Here is a 23,468-nt window from a genome sequence, read left to right on the forward strand (position 1 = left end):
ATGGTGCACCATTAGGCATTTCTAGTGTTCTTTCATATGTACATAAAATTTGGGGTGTAGGATTGTAACCTTAAATGTTGAATACTCTGGTTGAATTGGGGGCAATCAACTCGCAATTCAGAGCCCCCAAAATACTCAGACTATGATTTTCATTGTTTGAAACTGCATTTGTAATGCATAAAGAAGGAGCTTGGTTTTTTTTCCTGAACAAACTGTTGGTAAGTTATAACGACCATTATCTGGAAGACTATAAGGCCAATTCTTGGACTAAATCTGTAGATCTGTTGTATTTTCTGTGGTCATGAAAATTGTGTATATGCAGGGCTTCCTTTAATTGATTGCCCAAAGCAGAGATTTGTCTTCCTTTCAGATAGCGGCAGAAATATTCCACTGCTTCATGCAAGGATGTTGGCTATTTCAAAAAAAAGTCCCCTTGATTTGAATGGAACAGTCATCTGGTTACGATCTACTCAATAGCTTGGTTTGGCTTAGTTTGATATATCTCTGCCTTTGAAGAGTTTTCCCAGCATCAGTGGAGGGATTGAAGAATCCTCTAATTTTACCCAAATCAGAACTTTTATTAGCTCTCACTGAGCTCACTTCCCAGCCACTGTTGGATATAAAATTGTAAGTGCAATGGGTTGGCTGCCTGCAATACTAATGGTTCTATAAACATACTGTACCAGCAATACCATATAATATAGCCAAATTCTGTTTAGATTTCTTCTGGTTGCTGTTAATTTCAGTGAGCTTGCCTTCCAACTAAATGTACATCTAACTTCAGCACCCCATTTCAATCCACAGAAGGCTGAAGGTACTGATTTTTTGTCTGCTGAGATTTTCTTCAGTATGAGTGCAAGTATTTAAATTATGCACCACACAGAGGCTTACAAATTTGTCTATTAAGTCCTACCCTAATCACCCAAAGTCAGCAGGGTAGAACTTTCCTATCTAAAAGGCAACCTTTAGATGATGTTTAATGAGACACATGGCTTGTGGAAGCAGCTCATTTCAGCCCATTTTAATGCATCTATAAAGCTACGGATACAGCTTAGGTTGTAGTAATGGAGAATAGATGCAATCTTGAGTTAAACTGTTGGGTTCTTAATGTTCTCTGAGTTTGCTTCCTGCAGATCTTTCATTACCAGGCTAGTAACATCAGTGAAACATCTGCAGAAAGAGAAGAAAACTCAAGAGATCAAGAACTCAATAGAGCTTAGGTGGATAGGGCTGGCCCCCTCACTATAAGATGATAAACTTGCCTTCTCAAGACAGACATTTTCTCATGGAACAGTAGGGAACTAATTAATCCTTTACTGCTTCAATTACCTCTAATTTTTATAAAAGAACATTGTCCTTCAAAAAACAGTATGACTTGCGTTCACATTAAGGCATAAGTTCCTTCTCCTTAACCATCTTCAACCTCCCCAAGTCTCTCAAAATACAGGAGCAGAATAGAAAAGCAGAAAAGCTCAATTCTGTTAAGGTTATTTTACCGAAAGAGCTGGGATTCAAGAGTACTATCAAAAGATGTTGGGAGCAAAGAAACATGTTGGAAATAAAGGATGTATGCTGTTTTTCTAGGTGAAGAACTATTTTTGATGCTACATTGAAGCTACTTTTGTTTATTCTCTTTGTCAATAAAATATTTATTAACGTGTATGCTTACCTGCCTTTCTCTACTATCAAAACTAATTAATAGGAGCAGATGGAAGCAAGTTTACAAGATAGCTGGTGGCTGGAGATCCCTTTCTGCTGAAAGGTTTACTGCCAGTAGTTTTTGTCGTCAATTATTCTTCGAACTGGAAAGCTGCAAAAACTAGCATGGCACATGTTATCAGCAGTATTTTTAATAGCTTTGGGATATGAAAAAGCCAAACAAACATTCTCTTAAAAATTAAATTATATAGAACATCAGACTGAAGTCAACTGGTTGTCCCAGAACAATAGAACTTGGGGTGCAAAGGGTGTTTAGGGTCCTGTAACACATTTAAAGGCTCTTACCTTTCCCAGGCTGAGGAAAGCATTTTTCAGGGCCAGGCAAAGCACTCACTCCCCATGGCAGGTATTCTAAAACCTGAGTAACAGCGCACTGAGCAGAGTTGGAATGCAAAATGTGATAGGAGGACTTTGATTCACAAACAGCAAAACATCCATACAGTATCACAATATTCATTCAATAGCAAGATGATATTAACTTTGATGGTCCATAGGGTGTAATGCTTCTGTAATGGTCTTCTGTGAAGGAGCCATATCCATATATTGGCAATAGAAACTTCCAAATTTAATCAAATAATACTTTACGCAGCTCCAAAGAACAGCTTAACCAACATTATTTTGGTCAGTGAAGTCCGTTTGGCAGACTATCCATTTTGTTAATATAGTGTGCTTTAAGTTACAAGATGGACTGATTTTCATCATCTGTTGACATTACTATCAGCCCTGGGCCACTGAGCAGCACTTAATCAGAAACATACTTTTAATGCATCGTTTTGTCACATTCTTACTGCGTCTTGAAAATGCGCACCCCTGTGATTCTTGTTTACCAAGAAGTTTCTTTACATTAAACATACACCAAGTACAAGGGGTTCTTCCTGAGCAGATCTGGATTTTTTTTAAAACTTTATTTAATGAAAAAATAGAATACATGGACAAATGATTTTATTTCATTGAACACAGCTGGAGAATCTGCTAAGTACTTTACAAATAACTGATCTGTCTGTGGTGTACTTATTGCTAAACTACAGCAAATTAAAGGATAATATGAACAGGTTAAAACAGTAAAGCAGCTCATATTCCAGTCATTAAATCTTAGCATTGAAAATCTAGTGTTTCTCTTAAACTACATAAAGTAATTAATCTCCAGTATTGCTTTAATATTTTCAGTGCAAGCAATATTTCATTAGTCCAACAGTACCAGTTCTTAAGCCCAACTCTTCTTTTCCAATGTTTTTTTTTTTTCCAGATATTTTTAATCACCTCATACAGTTCAGACTGACAATAAACATACCGACGGGAACTATCTTGACATCCCATAGCAAATATCTATTCATACTTTACTTCTTGCTAAAGCCTCTCTGTAAAGCAGGTATGTCCAAAACTGCTTGTTTATTGTTTATTGTTTCAGTGGGAAAATGGAACTGCAAAAATGCCACCATTACCTCAACAAAAAGGGAAACAAATGACAGTCCCAAGTCATATTTAAATCCTTATTGTGCACAAGAGCCTTCCGATAACAGGCTTCTTGTAGTTTCCCTTCCCCATTTGCTTTCTGAAAATGCAGGGAGTGGGAATGACTTTTGTAGGTGATGTGGAATAATGCAGTTCAATGATACCAAGAGTGGGAGGCTTCCTGTGCATACAGAAACTCCCTGTGAACCCCTCTGGATTCTACCCTCTAAAGCTGTAATGCCATTAGAGCAGTATTTCTCAACATCAGCAACTTTAAGATGTGTGGACTTCAACTCCCAGAATTCCTCAGCCAGTAGGCTGGCTGGGGAATTCTGGGAGTTGAAGTCCACGCATCTTAAAGTTGCTAAGGTTGAGAAACCCTGCATTAAAGGCACTAGAACTGCAAGCAAACTGCTATAATTCAATTACTCAACACAATGTCACTATGAAGCAATGTGAAAAATTAGAAAAGAGTGAGCGACCAGTGCTGACCTTCCCTGCTGCCATATGTAGGACAAGAAAATGGGGAGATGACATTTGGGAGTGAACTCTCTGGAGATTTCAAAAGCATTCTGTATAAGCACCTGCAAAACTGTGCCCTAATGTGGTTTCTCTGGTTAATCAGCCAATTTAAACAGCAAAATCTTCAGTATAGCAAGACACGTTCCCCAGTGGATTTTCTTTCCCCAATAATCAAGCCTATCCCTCAACTGAGACCAGCTCTGAAAGATGTCTGATTGAGTGATACATGCCAAGTCACATCCATGAGAAATTAAACTTTTTTTGGGTAAAAGAATATGTTCCTTCATACTTCCAGGAAAACGCAGTAACTGCCAACACTGGCTTACTTCTCAGACCTCCCCATGACCTCAACCAGTTTACATGGCCTCTGTATCTCAGAACTTTAAAACATTCTAGCTGAACACACACAAGAAACAATCACATTATTCTGCCCATTAGCAGCTTGCAATGGTAACCAGAAATAAGGGGTATAGATGATTTAACAATTGCAACAGACACAATGTTACACATTTGATTTTAATGAAAAGCATTTAATTGTGCTTTGTAGAGCAGGCCTTCATTTTTGTATCAAACACCCACCCGCTGTCTGAAAAGGGTCACTGAAGAATGTGAATTTCCAACAGACATAGCATAAAAATAATTAACTATTTTTTCCTCTAAAATTTACATATCCATCCAAATATATGCACTCACAGCAATGTTGTAATTGAGCAGGATACAACAAAGCTCAGGATTAGTTCAACCACTGCGTATCTCATTGCTTATGAGGGTGGTTCTAAAAGACATTTACATACAATAAGTGGCTTTAGAAACAAGGAAGAAAGGGAGAAAGACAGGGAAGAATAAGAATGCTCAGAAACAATTGTTCTGTTTGTTTAGGGCTTATTTACAAAAAGAAAAAAAGAGAGGAAAAAAAGAATCTCTTCAGTTTAACAATAAATAAGCCTGATATTAAAAAAAAAAATGTCCATGCACATTTTAAGGTGAAAACATGCCTGGAAATTATTTACATAGGGCACAATCCAGCAGGATAACTATTTCACATGCCCCAGTCAAATGAATTGGTGCAATTTACCATCCCTTTGCACAGCTTTTTATGGGTCCTGTGCAAGAAGCCATGCTAGAAAGGATGGAGTTCATACATGGCCTCTCTCCTCCCAAATCCCACAACCTCATAGCAGCAGAAAAGTGCATTTCCCCCTCCACTGTTCTTTGCATTGTCTGTTGTCAAGTTTCAGATGGTTCAGTCTAGCTTCTGTGGAATACACCCTTCCATCTCCACAACTTCTGGCCATCCCTCGTACTTGTTGGTGTCCTTGTTGTTTTTAATATGCTACAAAAAGAAAGCCATTTCTATTTAAATATAACTATAGCCACTGTTGCAGAGAAAACACAAGATTTTCTAGCTTACAAAAGGCAATGTTTTTATTTATGTTGGGTGGTATAAAAATTATACACCCTGTTGCCTTTTTTCCAAGGTAAGAAATACATGCAAAAGAAAAGTTCTAGAATAAAGAATAACCAAACACTGCGTAAAATAGGAGTGCTGGTACACAACATCCTTAACCTGAATAATAAGCGGTAGTAGTAGCAGAAGCAGTAGTAATTTAACAGCTTAAAACAGAAGAATTGCACTAAAAATAACACATCAGGGATATAAACATTTAATTTGCTCAAAGGGCAAGGGACAATGAATATTCACAGTGCAGGAACGAATTAAATTTCATATTCAAAATCTCCCTAAAAAGAAGTGAGATGAACCTAGGAAGTCCTGAGCAAGGCACTAGGACTATGCTGTGATCCAGATTTAAAGGGGAAAAGGTGATTCTGAGCACATCTGTGTGCTCATGTACCACCTCACTGCAACTTCTTAAAGAGACATTTGATTTAAGCAGAAGCTGACAGGTACTCCACGTATAACTCCCTGTGCTCCAAATCACCTTTTCTCCTTTGAATCCAGTTCAACCCGGCCCCTCTTCCTAATTCCAATTAAGTATCTTTGCAGTTACTAAGGCATACAAGTGTGTCTCCAAGATTATCTCAACAGGCAAGCAAACAGATGCAGGATATTAGTCAGATATTTTTTGCCATAGCCCATGCAGTCGTAAGATTCATCATAAAATCTGATTTGAACTAGGAAACAAAAGACAGCCATTGAGACATTTCAGCAAGGAAATCACATGCTCCTGGTAGAAAATCTAGTGATTAGATGGGCTACTATACATTCTAATCCATGTGTAGTTTACAAGTACATTTTGTAAGTACAAAGTAATGACAAGTAACAAAGTACAATGGCCATCAGTTGTTGAATCCATACAGCAATCATCCAGATATAACTAAGGGATGTCCTATATGGTCAGACTGATGTTTTCTAGGAAAAGCTGGTGCACCAAACTGAACCGGTCGAAGTACTGGGTCAACTGTACTAGTCAAGAGCACTGCTTTCATCTAGATTCTTCTGCCTACCTGCCTTCTGGACTCCTGGCAGCATTAGCAACATTGTTGGAAGAGGTTTGCCACTGACTTCTTCCTAGGGCTGAGAGTGATTGGCCCAGAGTTGTTCCTATGGCAGGATTAAAACTCAGACTCTCCTGGTTTGTACTCTGGTCCTTTAATCACTACACAAAACTGGCTCTTATATATGTCATAAAAGACATGCAAAATACTCTGTGCATGAATCATATGTACCTGGAACCAGTTCCAGGTGATCCATATTTGGATCCATGATACTTGTTCCTGGCAAAAGTTGTGTGTCTGTGTGCACGTGTGTGTGTGGAGTCTACCCCGCTCCAAGTTCCTATGGCTTTCCTTTCCCTACCTTCTTTTAGCTGCTAATGTCCTCAACTTCAAGTGCAACATGTCCAACTGGCCCACATACTCCCCACTGTGCCTAACAAAAGTAGGGAAAAGAAGGCACAGACAACATGGGGTGGGAGGAGCTGGCTGAATGCCGTGCTTGAAGCTGAAGATAGGAGTGGCAGCAGCGAAGGGGACATGGGGAGAGGAGTACACTTGGAACTTCGTGGAAGGTAAGGGCAAGAAGCCAGGACATTGGTGGTAGTTTAGGGGAAGCAGGGAAAGGAAGGTGCTGGGAAGACTGATGGGCAGGTTGGTGCACAAACCATTCAGAGGAGGATGGAAGAGAGGGACAACTCACACCACTCCTGCCCTTCTCCTCCCATAAAACCCTTCTGGATTCCATTTCAGCCAAAATTTGGAATATCCAAAATGCTCCAGGTTTTTCTTGTGGTGAACCATAACTGACCAACAGCTGAAGTTGTGCTGACCAAAATGAGCCAGCAGAACTTCCAGATGCAATGTATGTTTTGGGTTCCAAACACACCACAATATGTCATCTCAACATGAATGTGAAAACATACCTGTTCAAAGGGGCTTTTGGTTTTGATTCCTTTCCCGCCACAGAAAACCCAGTTGTCTCTGAAGCCGAGGGTCATGATGGATGTACTCCCCAAATCGGATATTAGCTTCCGTGCCTCTTCAGTAAGCCTTCAACAGAATTAAAAAAAAGATTACTCCAGAAATATAGTATCATATAGAACAGTGGACTTGTTCCCCATTCTGGCTGGGGAATTCTGGGAGTTGAAGTCCATACATCTTAAAGTTGTCAAGGTTGAGAAACACTGATCTAGAATGTATACTTAATTGATTCACATAAACACCTTGCTTCATATTCCACTCAAATTTTGCCTTTATTTGGACAAATATATACACTTTCATGCATATGCACATTATTCAGCAGCCTCTGCTGAAGGACGTAAACTCCTTATTAAAATAGCTGTATTCTTGGAAGACCACCACATCCCCCTCATTTGCTCTTATCCAGCTGTGATCTACTAGAGGGCGAACATGACAGCATCTTTTTCAAATATTCCTTACAAATTAGATAGAGATACAGTGATAGATGGAGAAAACAGGGACTCTAAGGACAAAATCTGCAGATGTTTTAATGATGTATCGTTTATGTTGTGCACTGCAGATTGCATAAGCACCGAAACAGAATTAGCGTCATGATGAATGAACTGAATGAACTTTTTAAAAGCTGTATCCATAGGGAGGTATGGGATTTTGCCTACTGTTCTTGTTCTTACTTGAATCTGATTCCTATTCTTCTAATAGTGTTGGGAGAACAACTCTCATTCACAGCTTTATTTCCAGTGTAAGTAACAGTTGGCATGGGGAGGAGGGAAAATGATTTGATTGACGACCATAAAGGAGATCAGGACCTCATGCTTTAATATTCATCAAAATTACTATTCACTGCTCACTGAGTGAAAAGTGTCTGGTCTGATCCTAATTTAACTTGTTTAATCAAACAGCTAATCTTCAAGCAATAGCAACAGCTCTTATTTACATGCAGTGTTATTACTTTTGTTGCTTATTTTGTCTTGATTATTTATGGTGATTTTGTCTTGATTATGTGTGGCTGCAATGCAGTTACTGCATAATGCAATCATTATTTGGCATTGAATTTATTGCTATAAATATTAAGTTATGGTTATAAACTATCATTAACCATTCATCACCACAAAAATAGAAATGTTTACTTAATTCCTCTCATTCCTCTCCAGTTTGGAGAAATAGCTAAAACTTACAGCAAACAATTCTTCAGTTCCAAGCAGCAGGAGGAAGTGTTTAGAGATTATTACTGTATTGTTCTGGGGGGTGGGGTGGGGGTTAGGCTGCTTTGGCCACTTAAGATAAATAGAGGTATCCCTAGGGATCATTTTCAAAAAAACGATTTCATGCACAAAAAGAGATTCTTAAAAAAAAGTCATAAAGGCAAAAATAGGGAAAGTACCAGGATCACATGGTTTACCAGCCTCTTATTATAAACATTTGGAAGATGAATTATTACAACTGTTACAAAATATGAAGAATTCTGCATATTTTGACTGCAAAGATACCAGACAGTTGGATAGAGGCTAATATAGCATTAATACCTAAAGAAGGTCAAGATTTCACTTCACCAAAAAATTACTGCCCAATATCATTATTGAATAATAATTATAAGTTATTTACAATGATTTTAGCTGAGATAATGAAAATGGTTTTACAGGATTTTATTCATGAAGATCAATGTCGGTTTTTACCCAAAAGACAGTTGAGAGATAATATTAGAAATATATTGGACATTTTCGTTATGTAATGTCTAAAATTCTTTTTTCTTGCGTTTCGCACTCTTTTAGGTTTTTCTTCTTTTTGTAGTTTTTTTTTTTGTAGTTTTTATTGCTGCTTTCAAACTTAATAAAATTCTTATAAAAAAAAAGAAATATACTGGACATTTTGGAATACCTAGAACAACATAATGAACAACAAGCTGCATTGATCTTTCTAGATACAGAAAAGGCCTTTGACAATTTGAATTGGACTTGCTTGTTTAAAACTTTGGAAGATATGGACTTTCGTGAGAATTTTATTAAATGAGTAAAATCGATTTATACCTTACAAAAGGCAGATAATCATAAATGGAGAATTAACAAAACATTGTGAAATATAGAAAGGAACAAGACAAGGATGTCCCATCACCACTTTTATTCATATTAACTTTGGAAATATTGAGCAAAGACATAAGACAAGATGAGACAATTGTTGGAGTGAGGATTAAAAGGGAAATATATAAATTAGGGATGCTTGCTGATGATTTGGTGATAATTTTGGAATACACTTTGGAAGGAATAGAAAAAGTAATGGAAAAACTAAATGATTTTGGTGCATTAGCTGGTTTTAAAATCAAGCAAAAGACAAACATGTTAACAAAAAATATGAAAATAGAAAAGTAAATGAAACCGTTGGAAAAAAAACTGGTTTTAAGATTGAGAAAGAAGTAAAATAACTTGGGTATTACTATGACTAATATGAATTGTATGTTATTTCAGAACAATTATGTTAAGACATGGAATAAAATTAAGGAGGGCATGTTAAGATAAGAGAAACTACAACTGCCACTGTTGGGGAGAATCTCTATTATAAAAATGAATGTACTGCCTAGAATGATGTTTTTGTTTCAAACAGTACCTATTATGACAACCGATGTACCATTTAAGCAATGGCAGAAAGATGTATCTAGGTTTGTAGGGCAAGGGAAAAAGCCAAGAGTTAAATATAAATTTATTCAAGATGCAAAGGAATGAGGAGGATTGGGATTGGCTGATTTAAAACTGTATTTTGCAGCCAGCTGTTTGATTTGGATGAAAGAATGGGTGCTGCTGAGAAATAAAAGTATTTTAGAATCAGAAGCACACAACGTGAGGTTTGGATGGCATGGTTTTTTATGGTATGATAAAGTTAAGGTTAATGTAGACTTTAAAAATCACTTTCAGAAGTGCCATATTGAGAATATGGAATAGATATAAACCCAGACCGTGCATGAAAATGCCTTTATGGGTCTCAGCACAAGCAGCATTTTATAGAAAAGAAACAGCAGGTGAAGACGAATGGTTAAGCTATTGAGAGTTAGGTTAAGAACATAGAGAATATAAGATGAAATCAAGAGAACAATTGGCTACAGAGGGATTTCGTTTTCAATGGTTTTTGTATGCACAGCTAAGAAAACGATTCAAGGAAGATAACAGGATATTTGGAATTGAGCAGCAAAAGACAGAATCTGAAGTTGAATTATGTACCAATGAGGAACATGTAATTGCCAAAATGTTTAAACTCTTGTTGAAATTTGAAATGGAGGACGAACAAGTGAAGAGTGCAAGATAAAATGGGTTACGAATTTTGGACATAACATATTGTTGGAACTATGAGAAAATATGTGGTTGAAAGGAATAAAATTCACAATGTGTTACAAGCTAAAAGAGAATTTTTATAAAATGATGTACCATTGGTATACAACTCCAGAAAAATTATCTAGAATGTATAAAGGTACCTCAAATTTATGTTGGAAATGTGGACAACATGAAGGGTCATTTTATCATGTTAAGTGGACTTGTAAAAAAGCCAGGAAATTTGGGGTTCAAATACATATACTGATACAAAGAACTTTAAAGACTAAGATTCAACTGAAACCAGAACTTTTTGGTTGGGATTAATGGACAGACAACTAGAAAAAAAGCCATGGAAGATTATTCTGCTGCAAAACAATTTTTATGTGGAAAAATGGAAGATTCTGGACAATGGAGGAATGGTTGGTGAAGATGACAGAACTAACAGAGATGGCAAAATTAACTTGTTTGCTTAGAGAAAGATCAATTACTACATTTATTAGTGACTGGAATCCCTTTATGGCCTTTTTGCTGAAGAAAGAAAAAAATAAACTGATTATTTATGGATTTGATGTTTAGAAAGGATAGATTATGGAAAGAAGGTAACTTTGATATAACCTTAGAGAGGGTAAAATATAAATGTGCTTATAATTGCTGTTAAGAAGATCGGAAGCCACTACTTTATTATTCATTTCTTTTCTTTTTGCTTTTTTAAATGTCTTTTTCTTGATTTCTTTTTCACTTTTCTATTATTTTTCTCTATTTCTCTTATCTTTAACTTAAAATTTGTATTATTTTTATTCTGTGGAAAAACTTCTTTAATAAAAATTATATATATATACACACACACACACGTGCACACACACACACACACACGTACATACATACATACATGAGAGATTCTAAAAACGGTACCAAATAAAGTTAATTGTATTTCCTACAGACTTACTTAGTGGCACCATCGTCATATGTTGCCATTAATACAATAGTTCCATCTGCAATAGTCTTCAGAAATTCGATGAATGGGGCTACATCTATATCAAATGGAAGCACAACAAAATTTATTATTTATTACATTTATACAGCCATTCAACTTGCAAAGTGACTCTAGGGAACTAACACAATAACAAACACTGGTATAACAACAAATAACAAAGGTAAAAAAGAACCTAATTTATATATGACTGCAAAAAGAAATGCCAGCAAGTCTAAACCACCCCTATTTTGATTTACAAGATTTTCATTCAAAACTCAAATTTTAATTCAAAATGTCTCGTGCAAATTTGAAAAGCAACATTTGTCAAGTTTTAAGTACTGAAATCATGAGCTTTAATACAACTGGATTTAATTAATATCGTATGCCCGATATTGTCCACTTCACTCTAAGTAAAGTGAACAAGTAAAATGATGTATTAACTACTTTATAAAAGACGCATGTATTTCTGCACTTACCTCCACCCCACATATCATAGAATTTTGTGTCCGCTACTTCACCTGTTTTGCCTAGCAAAAGGAGTAAGACACGAGATGCAATAAATCCCCATATGCTCTGATTATGCAAAAGTAATAAAGATAAAAAGAATCACTCTATATTAATGTGTTTATGGTTAAGAATATAGTCTCAGGAACATATTCAAAAACAACAGATAAGGCAAAACATGGATTTGCTTGTACAGAATGGCAAGCGGTATCTTCAAAAGGTGCAGTACTGGTAACTTGTACTTGGCAAACTCTTCCAGTTCTCAGTCAGTTGCAAAAGCTGATTAAGCATGCTGAACTGTGTTTTCTAACTTTGTGTACAGTTGTACAAGAAGGGCTGATATTTAGCAAGAGCAAGTATTTATCAGGCATGCTGCCATTCAGATTCTACAACCATGCAAATTGGGTTGTCAAAATAATTTTTTCCAAGCTTAGAACAATGGAAGATATTTAGAACTCAGGACCATCTTAGTAATTAGCATTTAATCAGCTAATGAAGATGACAGGGTGGTAGCATTTCCTTTTTCTAGCTTTATTTCTAATTTCTACTGACCACAACTAGCAACATGTACAAGTGTTTGGGCTAGAACAGGGGTCCCCAACCCCTGGGCCGCGGACTGGTACTGGTCCGTGGCCTGTTAGGAACTGGGCCACACGGCAGGAGGTAAGCGGTGGGTGAGTGAGCAAATTTACAGCCTGAGTATTTACAGCCGCTCCCTATCGCTCTCGTTACCACCTGATCTCTGCCTCCTGTCAGAGAAAGCAAGCCCATTGGCTGCTATCTCCAAAAGGCGCAAAGAAAAAAGAATAAAAGGTTGGGAAAAAGAGGAAGCGCTTGAATAATCCTGCAACCATCCCCCCCTGGTCCGTGGAAAAATGATCTTCCACGAAACCAGCCCCTGGTGCCAAAAAGGTTGGGAATCGCTGGGCTAGAAGCTTCTCACTTCTTGCGAGTTGATAGTTATTTTGTTTGTTTATTAATCAAATTTATCACCGCCCATCTCCCCCCAAGATTACAACAATTTTATGTTAAACGAATGCTGTTGGCTGCCCTGAATTTCCAGTGGGAACAAAGAAATGAATATATTTCATCTAAATAAAAAAAAAAATCTAATTTTTAAAAAGATAAAGATGACTCCTGTTGACTATACAAAGATAACTATAACTTTCTTTGCAAGATGTGGCTTGCTATCCTTTTGGGGGATTTTTTTTTTAAAAAAATTCCTGTTAGTCAAGACTCTCCATCCTTAACTTAGCATCTGAGCTTAGTAGTAGACACCACTACCTTCTGAAATTTTATTTAATTACTCTACTATGAAACAATGCCAAGAAAAGCACCCTTATGTAATAAAAATAAAAATGGATTTTTTGAGACTTCCGGTGGAGGAAAATGGCAGAGTGACTGGTCCTACCAAACTACTGAGGTTAGGACCGACGAGGCGTTTGTCTGGCGGCTCAGGCAGGACCTTAGAGCCGCAAAATATTCTCCAGGAAAGAAGGATTCAAGGAAACATCCCTGTACCGTCTGGACAGCTGCTCCTTGCTGGAGGATTGCGAAACAGCGCTCCAGCAACCGAACGGCGAATGATCAACTGAGAGGTGGGACTGCAATCTCTTCCAAGCCGCGTTGAAGCCGAAAAACGGACATTAACTCCGACCACCCCACTTCTAAAATCACCTTTTTGCTTTTGAAGTATTGAATTTAAAGAGGCTTTCTCCAGTACAGAAATACTGACTCTCTTGATTGAACTTTCATTATTTTGGGGATTTCTTTTTTGCATGTTTTAACTGCTTTAAAGGATCAAAGTTTGAGCAAGGAATAATTCTTTTTTAAGGGAATAAATGTTACGAGTATTTTCTGTTTTTAAATTTTATTAAGTAAAAGATTTTGTTGGATTTGGGACTGGTCTTTTTATAGTCGCTATGGGAAAGTATCTGCTGCAATTCTTTTTTTTAAGCTGGGATTGGTTACTTTCTTTAAATACTGACAAAGAAAGACTTTTGATTTCAACTTGTGGCTTTGTAACTGAATACTCTTTAATTAGAAACTTTCTTCCCCCTTCAATTACTTTCTATTACTGGAGTTATCTTCCACTAAAATTATTGTTGGTCTCTAGAGAGAGCCAAATTATTATATTTTAAAGCGTTGAAGTTTTATATATATGGAAGTAGAAATCATAGCCACTAGAAGAGTAGAAAGATGAGCCTCTGGCAAATATGAGGGACTAAAGAGCATGTTTGAGCAGTTCACGGCTAAATGTACACAGTCTATTGCCCTATCTTTTGAGGTTCTTGAGAAAAAAAAGGAAACAACATTTACTGATTTTGAAAAAAGACTGGTGCAGAAATTAGAGAAAATGGAAGGAGATGTGAAACAAGTAACTAGCAGGGTTGATGTATTGGAAAGTGAAAGGGAGAAAGAGCTTGACAAAGTTGCACTGCTTGAATTAAGGGATAAAGAATTTTGCTTAAGGCTCAGGGGGATTCCTGAAGTCAAGGAGAAGAGTCTTAAAGATAAGATTTCACATGCTTTATTATATTTTTATTTATTTTCTATCCCTTTATTATTTTTATAAATAACTCAAGGTGGCAAACATACATAATACTCCTTCCTCCTTCTCTTTTCCCCACAACAACTACTCTGTGAGGTGGGTTGGGCTGAGAGAGACTGACTGGCCCAAGGTCACCCAGCTGTTTTTCATGCCTACGGCAGGACTAGATCTCACAGCCTCCTGGTTTCTAGCCAGTTGCCTCAACCACTAGACCAAAGCTTCAATTGAATGGGAAGATGACAAAATGATGGAAGAAATAGAAAAAGCCTTTCACATTAACTTGAAGCATGCAACTATAAATAACAAGCTGAGAGATATTCTGGTTTAGTTTGCGAGGAGAAAAACGAGAGAATTGGTCCTACAAGGCTACTTTGACTCTAAACTTAATATTGACAAAGTGGATATAATTGTACTGAAAGAAATTCCTGTGAGAATTTAAAGGAAATTTTAGGAGAAAAAAATATACTTTTTAAACTGATATTCTGAAAAAGAATAGGATTCCTTTTCATTGGGAGAAATTGGAAGGGATAAGTTTTACTTACAAACAACAAAGGTTTAGACTAACTTCAATCCTTAAAGCCAAAGATGTCCTTGTAAGGCATGGAACTAAGTTGGAGCAGGATGCAACTGAAAAGGTTGCATCTGGAACCAAACAAATGGATTCCACAATACAAGATGAAGAGATGGGTGCTACATCCAAAGACTTTAGTGGGTTGTTTGCATAAAAATGGCCTTGCACTGTCTCACATGGAATATAAATGGGGCAAACGCCACTCAAAAAAGAATTTTTTTTCATTGTGTGTGTCATGAGTAAGGATGGCGAGCAGGGCGCTCCCATCCAGACTGTCAAGCGCATGCGTAGCACTGAGGAATTGATCAGCCATTCAAAGAGACACAGATCGGGACCGCCTTAACCTTTGGGGTTTATATGTCTGGGTTTTCCCACGCTTCTTCAGTTTGTTAGGATTCCTGTTAAGTACTAGCAATAAATATTAGAGACCAGTTCCTTGTCTCAGTGTGTTTCCTGGCTGTTAGGACAATTTGATATAGTTGAAACATGATGTGATATGCCTACAAGAAACTCATATAAGGAAAATAAGATATAAAATATTTGATAAATAAAAATCTGGGACATGAATTTATTTCAGCAGGTTTGAAGAATTGTCATTTCTTTTGTACCAAAGTTGGTGTTTACTGGGAGACTGGAATGGAGTTATTTCCCCACTGATTGACAGAACATCTGAGAAACAAAATTAAACAAGGGAAATTACCAAAATTCTTTTTTGATCTGATGGACAATTTGGCATTGGTGGACTCTTGGAGATGTAAAAATGGACTGGCAAAGTATTATACTTTTTATTCAGAGAGACATAAATCTTTTTCAAGAATTGATATGATATGGATTTCAAGGGACTTGGTGAATAAAGTTTCTAAAGTAGGTATTTTACCAAAGACTTTTTCTGATCATAATCCTGTAAGTATGACAATAAAGAAAACATTCAGGACATACAGAGACTGAACGAATTAATTTTAGAAAAAGAAAAGGTTGTGGAGGATTCTAAGAGGAAATTAAATGATTTTTTTGATATTAACTTGGACAATGAAATAGATTTAAAAACTGTTTCGGATACTAGTAAAGCGGTTATGAGGGGGCATTTTATCCATCATAACCGTAGTCTCAAGAAGAAATCTCAACAAAGTTACAAACGGTCTTGGATCAGATCAAGCTGAAAGAAACTGAGCTACAGAAAAAAACAACCTCTGGAGAGGCCCCTGATTGTGCTCTGCTGCTGAAGAATTAAGATAAATAGGCGGGAAGAGAGTCTCTTGGCCAGACATGTGCAAACACAACCCATGTGTCCAGAATAATGTCCATTCTAAGTATCAGTTATGCAATTAAAATGAACACTTACCATTTACTAGGGCTATATTAATGCCCCTCCCGACGTTGTTTTTAACACCACTCATCAAGCTGAAACAAGACAAATGAAGATAATTACAATAAGCTCTCTCTCTCTCTAACTTCTCCTGATTGCACACCATGGAGAGGCAGTGACTCTCGCCAACAAAAATCCGCAAGAAATGTGGCCACCCTTCTTAGCTATTCAGGTTTGTGAAATGAAGTTTGCACAAAAGGTGTCCCCTCTGTTTATCGCTGTCATTTTAATTACCACCAGGCAAGTTTATAGCATATGAAGAACAGCAGAGCAGACTACCCTTCAACTCCAATCAAGTTGATTTATACAATTAGGTCTATTCAGCTACAGAAAGCAAGAAATCATAAAACATCTACAGAATTAGCCATGAGAACCTTCCTAGCTCCTCTCATAGGAAACAGCTTGAAATACAGCGGCATGTTTGCCACAAAAGAGCTACTGAGCCCATGGTCCTTCGTGCCCAAGAAACTAGAACTGTTTTTACTGTTACACAATTTCTAAATGAACAAGCAGGCATCTCTGGCATTATCCCCAATTACAGCTTATGTACAGAAAATGAAACAAAAGTACCAACCTCAAAAAACAGTAGTTGTTTAATACCAGCAGTGAACAATAAAAAAGATTGATATGATCTTGGGGTCTTTGCTTAGGACTTTATACTATTCTTTCCACTTTGCTGCCTTCCTTCTGTGATGAATTACAACTCCTATCATCCCCAGTCTTTATGGACATTATGATCCAAACCATAGGGAGAACAATACATTGGGAAGACTGGTTCAGAATCTAACCCACAACATGATCTCAGCAAAAGGCATCTGAACTAAGCATTTGCAAAGAAAGGAAGATGCGTTTTCTGTGACATTAGTAATGCAGAGGATTTACCACAAGAGGGGGGCAACACATCACTTTTAGATGTCTTGCTCAGATATTGGACAACTATTGAGAGAAAACGGTTCCTGAAAAGAATGAAAGGTAAAATTTAAAGGACAGTAAAATACCACTCAGTGATCTGTCGTATGAGATTTGGGGTACAATTCAGAATTATATGAATTAACGTTTCATATAATTCTGATAGGGTATTTCTTTCACCTAGAGCAGAGTTTCCTAACCATGGCAGCTTCCAGGTCTGTGGACTTCAACTTCCAGAATTCTCATCAATGGCCATTCTGGCTGTGAAATTCTGGGATTTGAAGGCCACACACCTAGAAATTGCCACAGTTGGGAAACAATGATCTAGGTGATCAACTGAATTTGGAGAAAAATGCCATTCTCTGCCAGAGATGTACTTCCACATCTACTTGACTAGGATGGGGCTAAAAGAATCCCCAAGTTGTGACCCTGAGTCTACAGGGAGAGGGAATTTCTATTTCAAGTATCACCTTGGGAATCAAGATAAGGAGAATGTTTAAAGGCTGCCACCGTACACCTAGCTGCACCTGAGCTTTGAAATCAGAAGCCTTGCTTGATAACTAAGCTTACTGAATTGTGAGCCACAATACACAGAATTAAGCCTAGCCCTTCATGGCCAATTGTTTTGGGGTTGTGGGGGGGGGGAGATAAAGCCAGTTGATAAAGATGTAGAAATCCAGAAATCCATGTAGAAGTCTTCTTAGGGGATTCTGCAAGCAAACTGCATAAGCTTGTATGCTGTCTCTTGGAAGCAAATACTGGATATAATTTTTTTTAATAGGTCAGACTAATATACTGTATTCTGCACCGAGAGGAAGGTGATGAAATCTCTACCAATGACCCTTAGGGCATAGTGAGAAAGATGCTACTTTATTGTTATAAATGCTTCTCATCTTATCAAATCACTCTGAATATATTTATTTATGCACAGCTGTTTATTAACTATTGCGACATGTTTTTTCTGAAGAATTCCAGAACATTCCCGCTCTTTCTCTGGACTCTGACAATATGGCTAGTTCAGGTGTGATTTGGCAGTATTCTAGGAAGAAACATTCCTGAACAGAAGTGATTTGTGGTCTTTCAGACATGGCCTGATCTTCAGAAGTATGACCTCTGAAACAACGTATCTGGATGTTCCAGAAAACTTATTTCTGGAAAACTGCTAGAGCACTCTGGAATGGCCAGTATGGCTTGGAGAGAGAACAAAAGGTTCTGGAGTTTTCCTGAATACTCCATCTCTGCCTCAGAACAGTTTGCAAACCTACTGAATTTTTTCTAGTGAGTTCAAGGTCACATACATGAGTTGGTTCCTCATTTTATTTTCACAGCAATAATGTTATGTGGGACTGTCAGCCCTACAAGGTCAAGCAGACTAAGAAAGCAATGCCATCCACTTCAGTACTACTTTAATTGTAAAAGCTACAGTAACAGAATCTTGCAAGTCTGAATATGCTCCACCTGCTCCCTTTATCTTCATGTGAACTAGGGAGGGGCTTGCCAGGTTACCTGCTTGGCTGGGTTTCAAAGCCCTCTTATCTGACTGTTGCTTGTTTAATGGCTCTTCCAGGCCATTCCTTCGGTTGTCTACAGATAGACCATAACTGCCACTGAGTCAACCAGTGCGGAACAATGTTCACTGGGATTTGAACATGGATTATTCTAGTCGCAGCCCAGTGTTCTAATCACTACACTAGACCACATAGGTGGTACACCATTCAGCAAAAAATCTAATCTATTTCATGAAAAGCTGTCATATCCATTGCAGTACCGTGTCACAGTATGATCCAAGGAACAATTCATAATCATTGAAATAAAATTATGCCAAGCATGTCAAATATGAAGACATTAAATTAATCATAATACACCTTTGAAAAGGTGGAAGGTCCCCTGTGCAAGCACCGAGTCATGCCTGACCCTCTGGGGGGACACCGCTTTTGCGACGTTTTATTGGCAGACTATAGTGGGGTGGTTTGCCATGGCCTTCCCCAGTTGTCACCTTCCCCAGCAAGCCGGGTGCTCATTTTACCAACCTCGGAAGGATAGAAGGCTGAGTCGACCTGAGCCGGCTACCCGAGAGAGAACCCAGCTTCTGCTGGGATCGAACTGAGGTTGTGGGGAGAGTTTCAGTTGCAATACTGCCGCCAACCACTCTGAATCACACGAGGCTCTAATACACCTTTACATTTTATCATTTTCTTGTATATTTACCACAGGAGTTTCTTTAGTGACAGTCTGGAACACTTCAGCACAAAAATAGTCCCCCCCACTCCAAAAAATCATCAACAGTATTTGATAAAGTTTTATGAATCCTTCCAGGATTCCCCAGGATGTCATTTAGTAAGTAGTTGTTCTGTACTCTGCCTTTACGCTACAGAACAACGTCCAAGGCTGTTAATAAGATGCAAAGATACAATTCTGAAAAAATAGAGAGTCCAAAAAGAGAGAAAAAGCAACAGAATAATTAAAATCACCATAACCAAGCTAATCAAAGTACATCTAAACAAAACTGCAGTAGAGTTGACATTAAAATAAATAAAATGGCCCATGGAGATTTGGCCCCACAAGACCTTAGGATGCAGGCAAGATATAATGGGAGAAGATGCTGGTTTTGGTACTATAAAGACATACATACATACATATATAACAAAGACAATAACACAGTGAGAATACTTTTTTTTTGGGATGCATAAATCCCAGATATAACCCTCAACACCTCCAGTTAAAGAAATTGGTTCATACATACACATTGTCTTCTACACATATTTTAGGTCCAACTACGTTGGCTGCTCCACTTGCCATTTTGAAAGCAAAATGATTCGCTGGACATGCTTTTGTAGTTCCACATTTATACCTTGGAGGCTTCGTAGCTTTTAGGAAAGAAAGAAAGAGATTTTACTTTAAGAAAAAGGTATTATCTCAGAAGTTGTAAAATAAAGGCAAAGTATGTAAAGAGAAAATGCAAGCAACTTGCATACATCCTTTGAAAATCAAGAAAGCATTCTATGCTATTGCATTCCATAGCCATTTGATTTGCAAAATGTATTTTGGAAAAAAAAAAACTGTCTACAAAGTATTGTAAGGTTAGTATTTACAGTTACCCTTAGAGTATGTACAGGTATATACACTAACCTTAGAGTTAACTAACAGTTATAAGTTTTTTTTTTTCTCATGCATGTCAGTATACTGCATGCACCTCTATTACAGATCCTAGCTTGCATAGAACAGATTGAGCCTGCTTGGGGTAAAACTGGGATTCAATTGTACTTATTTTATTTATTATATTTATATAATATCAAAGCCTCCATTAATTTATAGTTTACCATCCAAAAGTGTCCAAACATACCATCTTATTTTACGCTGTCTACTTCTTAGTAAAACGCATTATGTAAATGCCTTGACTGACTAAAGCCATGGTGGGCAGTGGAGGTAGTATCTATTGGCAAATCTGGTGATGACCACGACATATAGTAAATTGTGATTTGGAATGTAAGAGAGGATTAAATGATAAAGAGCATAAATTAACCTAGGCTTGTGGACTGGGGTTGATGAGTATGCTGATGGAAGTGAAGGAATAGGTTTAATTATGAAAGGGCTGAAATGAATGTCATAAAGAATGAATCAGTGTTACCTCGGTTGTTGTGGATTCATATGACAGTAGGAATTCATAGGTTGGTGATAGCTGCATGTTATGTTCCAGTGGATGATAAAAAGAACTAGATATGGATTTTGAGAAGATCTGTGAAACATTCTGAATGAGAGTGATCCAGGGAAACAAACATATTCGGTTATGTGACATGAATAGGTGGGTGGGAATGAGATGAGAGCATACAGAAAAAGTTACCGGGACATTAAGGGCCAACAATGCGAATGACTGCTTGGTGAATCTTTACTAAGAAAACGGTCTGTTTCAAATGCATGGTTTAACCATAAGCCTATTCATACACACACAGAGCAAATACGGGATGGGTGGTAAAGAAATATGATAGATAAATAAATTAAAAAGGAACAAACCTAAATCTAAAAGCATGATTGATCTGATTGTTTATGATGAAATACTGAGAGCATTACTGAAGGATACAAGAGTGATGAATGCTTCTGAATGTGGGATAGACCTTTTTTTTTGTAGTGACAAGAAAAGTATATGGAAGAAAATAAAACAAGTACAAGCAACTATTGTGAAAGCAGAAAGCCTGCAGGAAGAAAAAGTATGAGTCCTGTATGAAAAAGTATTAGAAGATAGATTACTCTTCCCCAACCAAATGAATGGAAAGTAGACATAGGGAAAGAGGAAGTGGAAGCTGCTTGGAACAGAGTGAAAAGAAGTATGTTACTAATTACTCCCAAAGTGTGTGGAATTATGCTAATAGGAAGTATGAAAAGGAACACTTAATAGAATGGTGTGAAAGAGACTGTGGGTAAGAAAAAAGGGCATAGAGAAGAATGACTGAAAAAAATTGAGAATGAGAGAAAGTTATTGTATAATGTGTACTGGGACAAAAAGACAGTTGCAAAGAGTCAAAGGAAGCAGTGAATGCTTAAGATTAAAGGAGGCTGAGAAAATGTTGAACTATTTTGATGGAAACAAAAGGACTGTTTTGAAGTGCATGAAGAAGCCCAAACCCAGAGCCTCCTGCAGAGTGAATGGAATTAAAAATAGAACTGATAAAATGATTCCAAATGAGACTTAAGTGATGGAATGCTAGGAGTATTTGAGAGAGTCCTTTGGGAATCATAGTGATATGTCAAAGAATGGAATTAAAATGTTTAATGCATTTATGGATAAATGTAAGGAAGACTTGTGGAGATGTTGGGAGTCATGAACACATGTATGCTTTGGTATACAGACAATGTGCTGTTGACTGAGAACCCAATGATTTGCGATGAATGTTAGCTTGTACAATGTAACAAAGCTCATATCTGAACAATGAATGTGTATCAAAGACCCAGGCAGTTGTGTTTGACAGAGGAAATGGAACTGTAAGTTATATGAACATGGCAAAAAACTAGAGCAAGTCAATGAATCTGTGTACCTTAGTACATTTGGAGACATTTTAAGATGAGCAAATGCCTGTAGAAAGGTAGTTAATATTAGGTCATGTGTGGTGATGAATATTGAATTTTAAAAGGCTATATATAAGATCATGCTTCTGCCCACACTGTTCTGTGAAGAGTTAAGTATGTCCAGAGAAATGTAAGTAAGCTGAATGCAGTGAGAATGGTATACTTAAGAAATGAGCACGGCAAAACAAGAAGAGATAGGGTCAAGAATGTGTACTAAATGAATGTTGATTAAATATAAAAGTGAGTGACTAGTATGAAAGAAATTGAGGTAGTTTAATCAGAAAGAATAAATGAGGACTGAATTGCAAAATAAATATATGAAGGAAGAGTGAATGGATTGAATGGAAGGAAAAAAACAATAAAATTGTGGCTGGAGTTGATGAGATCCTCAAAAAGATATATAAAAACTAAAGGCAATGTATGAAGAGTATATGGATGAGGTGAAAGCAAGGATGGTTTTGCATAAATAGAAAGGTACAGAGAAGTATAGAGAATGCTGCTACTAAAAACTAGATTTACCTACATTTCCTTTGTTTCCCCCTTATCTCATGCCTTTAATTTCTTTGGTTTACTGTCTTGTAGTACTCTGCAAAGCTTCATAGATCCAATCCAATCACTCCCCTGAAGGTTCAGTAAATTCAAACAGGCTTTCTGACTGAATGGAAAGCTCTATTTGCTCCAATGCCCAAAATTTTATCAGGAGGCTACAAAGCACTTCACAGCCTTACAAACCACTTTTCAGATTTAAGGCTTTTCTTCTATTTCTGAGAGGTTTTTTTACAGGCAATATACCATGTTGCAACTTCCACAGCTGGAAAACACTGGAGGGAGCATGATGAGTGGTGTGAAGAGCCCTTGACATGAGTAGTAGCCTAATATATTTATCACCTAATTAAACTCTCTGCCTATCAGAACTCTTTTGGGATGGGAAGAGTGACATTACTCAGGCTTCATTCATTTACTCAGCTTTCAGTTTCTTTAATGTGGCCAACTAGACACTTGGCCTTTATTCTCTCTTATGCTAATTGAATGTTACATTTCTACACTGGTCCAGCCAACACAATGGAAGCTCAACTCTGCTGTCAGAGTACAGGCTCAAAACTAAC

At 37.3% G+C, this 23,468-nt stretch overlaps 1 protein-coding gene across 3 annotated transcripts in view; it reads right to left on the reverse strand.

Annotated features, from left to right (window-relative positions):
* Nucleotides 1–4,190: 4,190 nt before the first annotated feature.
* FAM3C (FAM3 metabolism regulating signaling molecule C) overlaps nucleotides 4,191–23,468 on the reverse strand; it is a 38,107-nt gene continuing 18,829 nt past the window's right edge. For all 3 annotated transcript variants that reach the window (XM_063309540.1, XM_063309538.1, XM_063309539.1), the window contains 6 exons: nucleotides 20,045–20,168; nucleotides 16,369–16,427; nucleotides 11,877–11,927; nucleotides 11,374–11,458; nucleotides 7,074–7,200; nucleotides 4,191–5,026 (listed from right to left, as the gene is read on the reverse strand). In XM_063309540.1, coding sequence (XP_063165610.1) covers nucleotides 4,937–5,026; nucleotides 7,074–7,200; nucleotides 11,374–11,458; nucleotides 11,877–11,927; nucleotides 16,369–16,427; nucleotides 20,045–20,168 — 536 coding nt within the window. In that variant the 3' untranslated portion in view covers nucleotides 4,191–4,936. The remainder of the gene's footprint in view (nucleotides 5,027–7,073; nucleotides 7,201–11,373; nucleotides 11,459–11,876; nucleotides 11,928–16,368; nucleotides 16,428–20,044; nucleotides 20,169–23,468) is intronic.

This window comes from Candoia aspera, chromosome 7 (genome assembly GCF_035149785.1).
Source record: "Candoia aspera isolate rCanAsp1 chromosome 7, rCanAsp1.hap2, whole genome shotgun sequence".
NCBI classification, from domain to species: Eukaryota; Metazoa; Chordata; class Lepidosauria; order Squamata; family Boidae; genus Candoia; species Candoia aspera.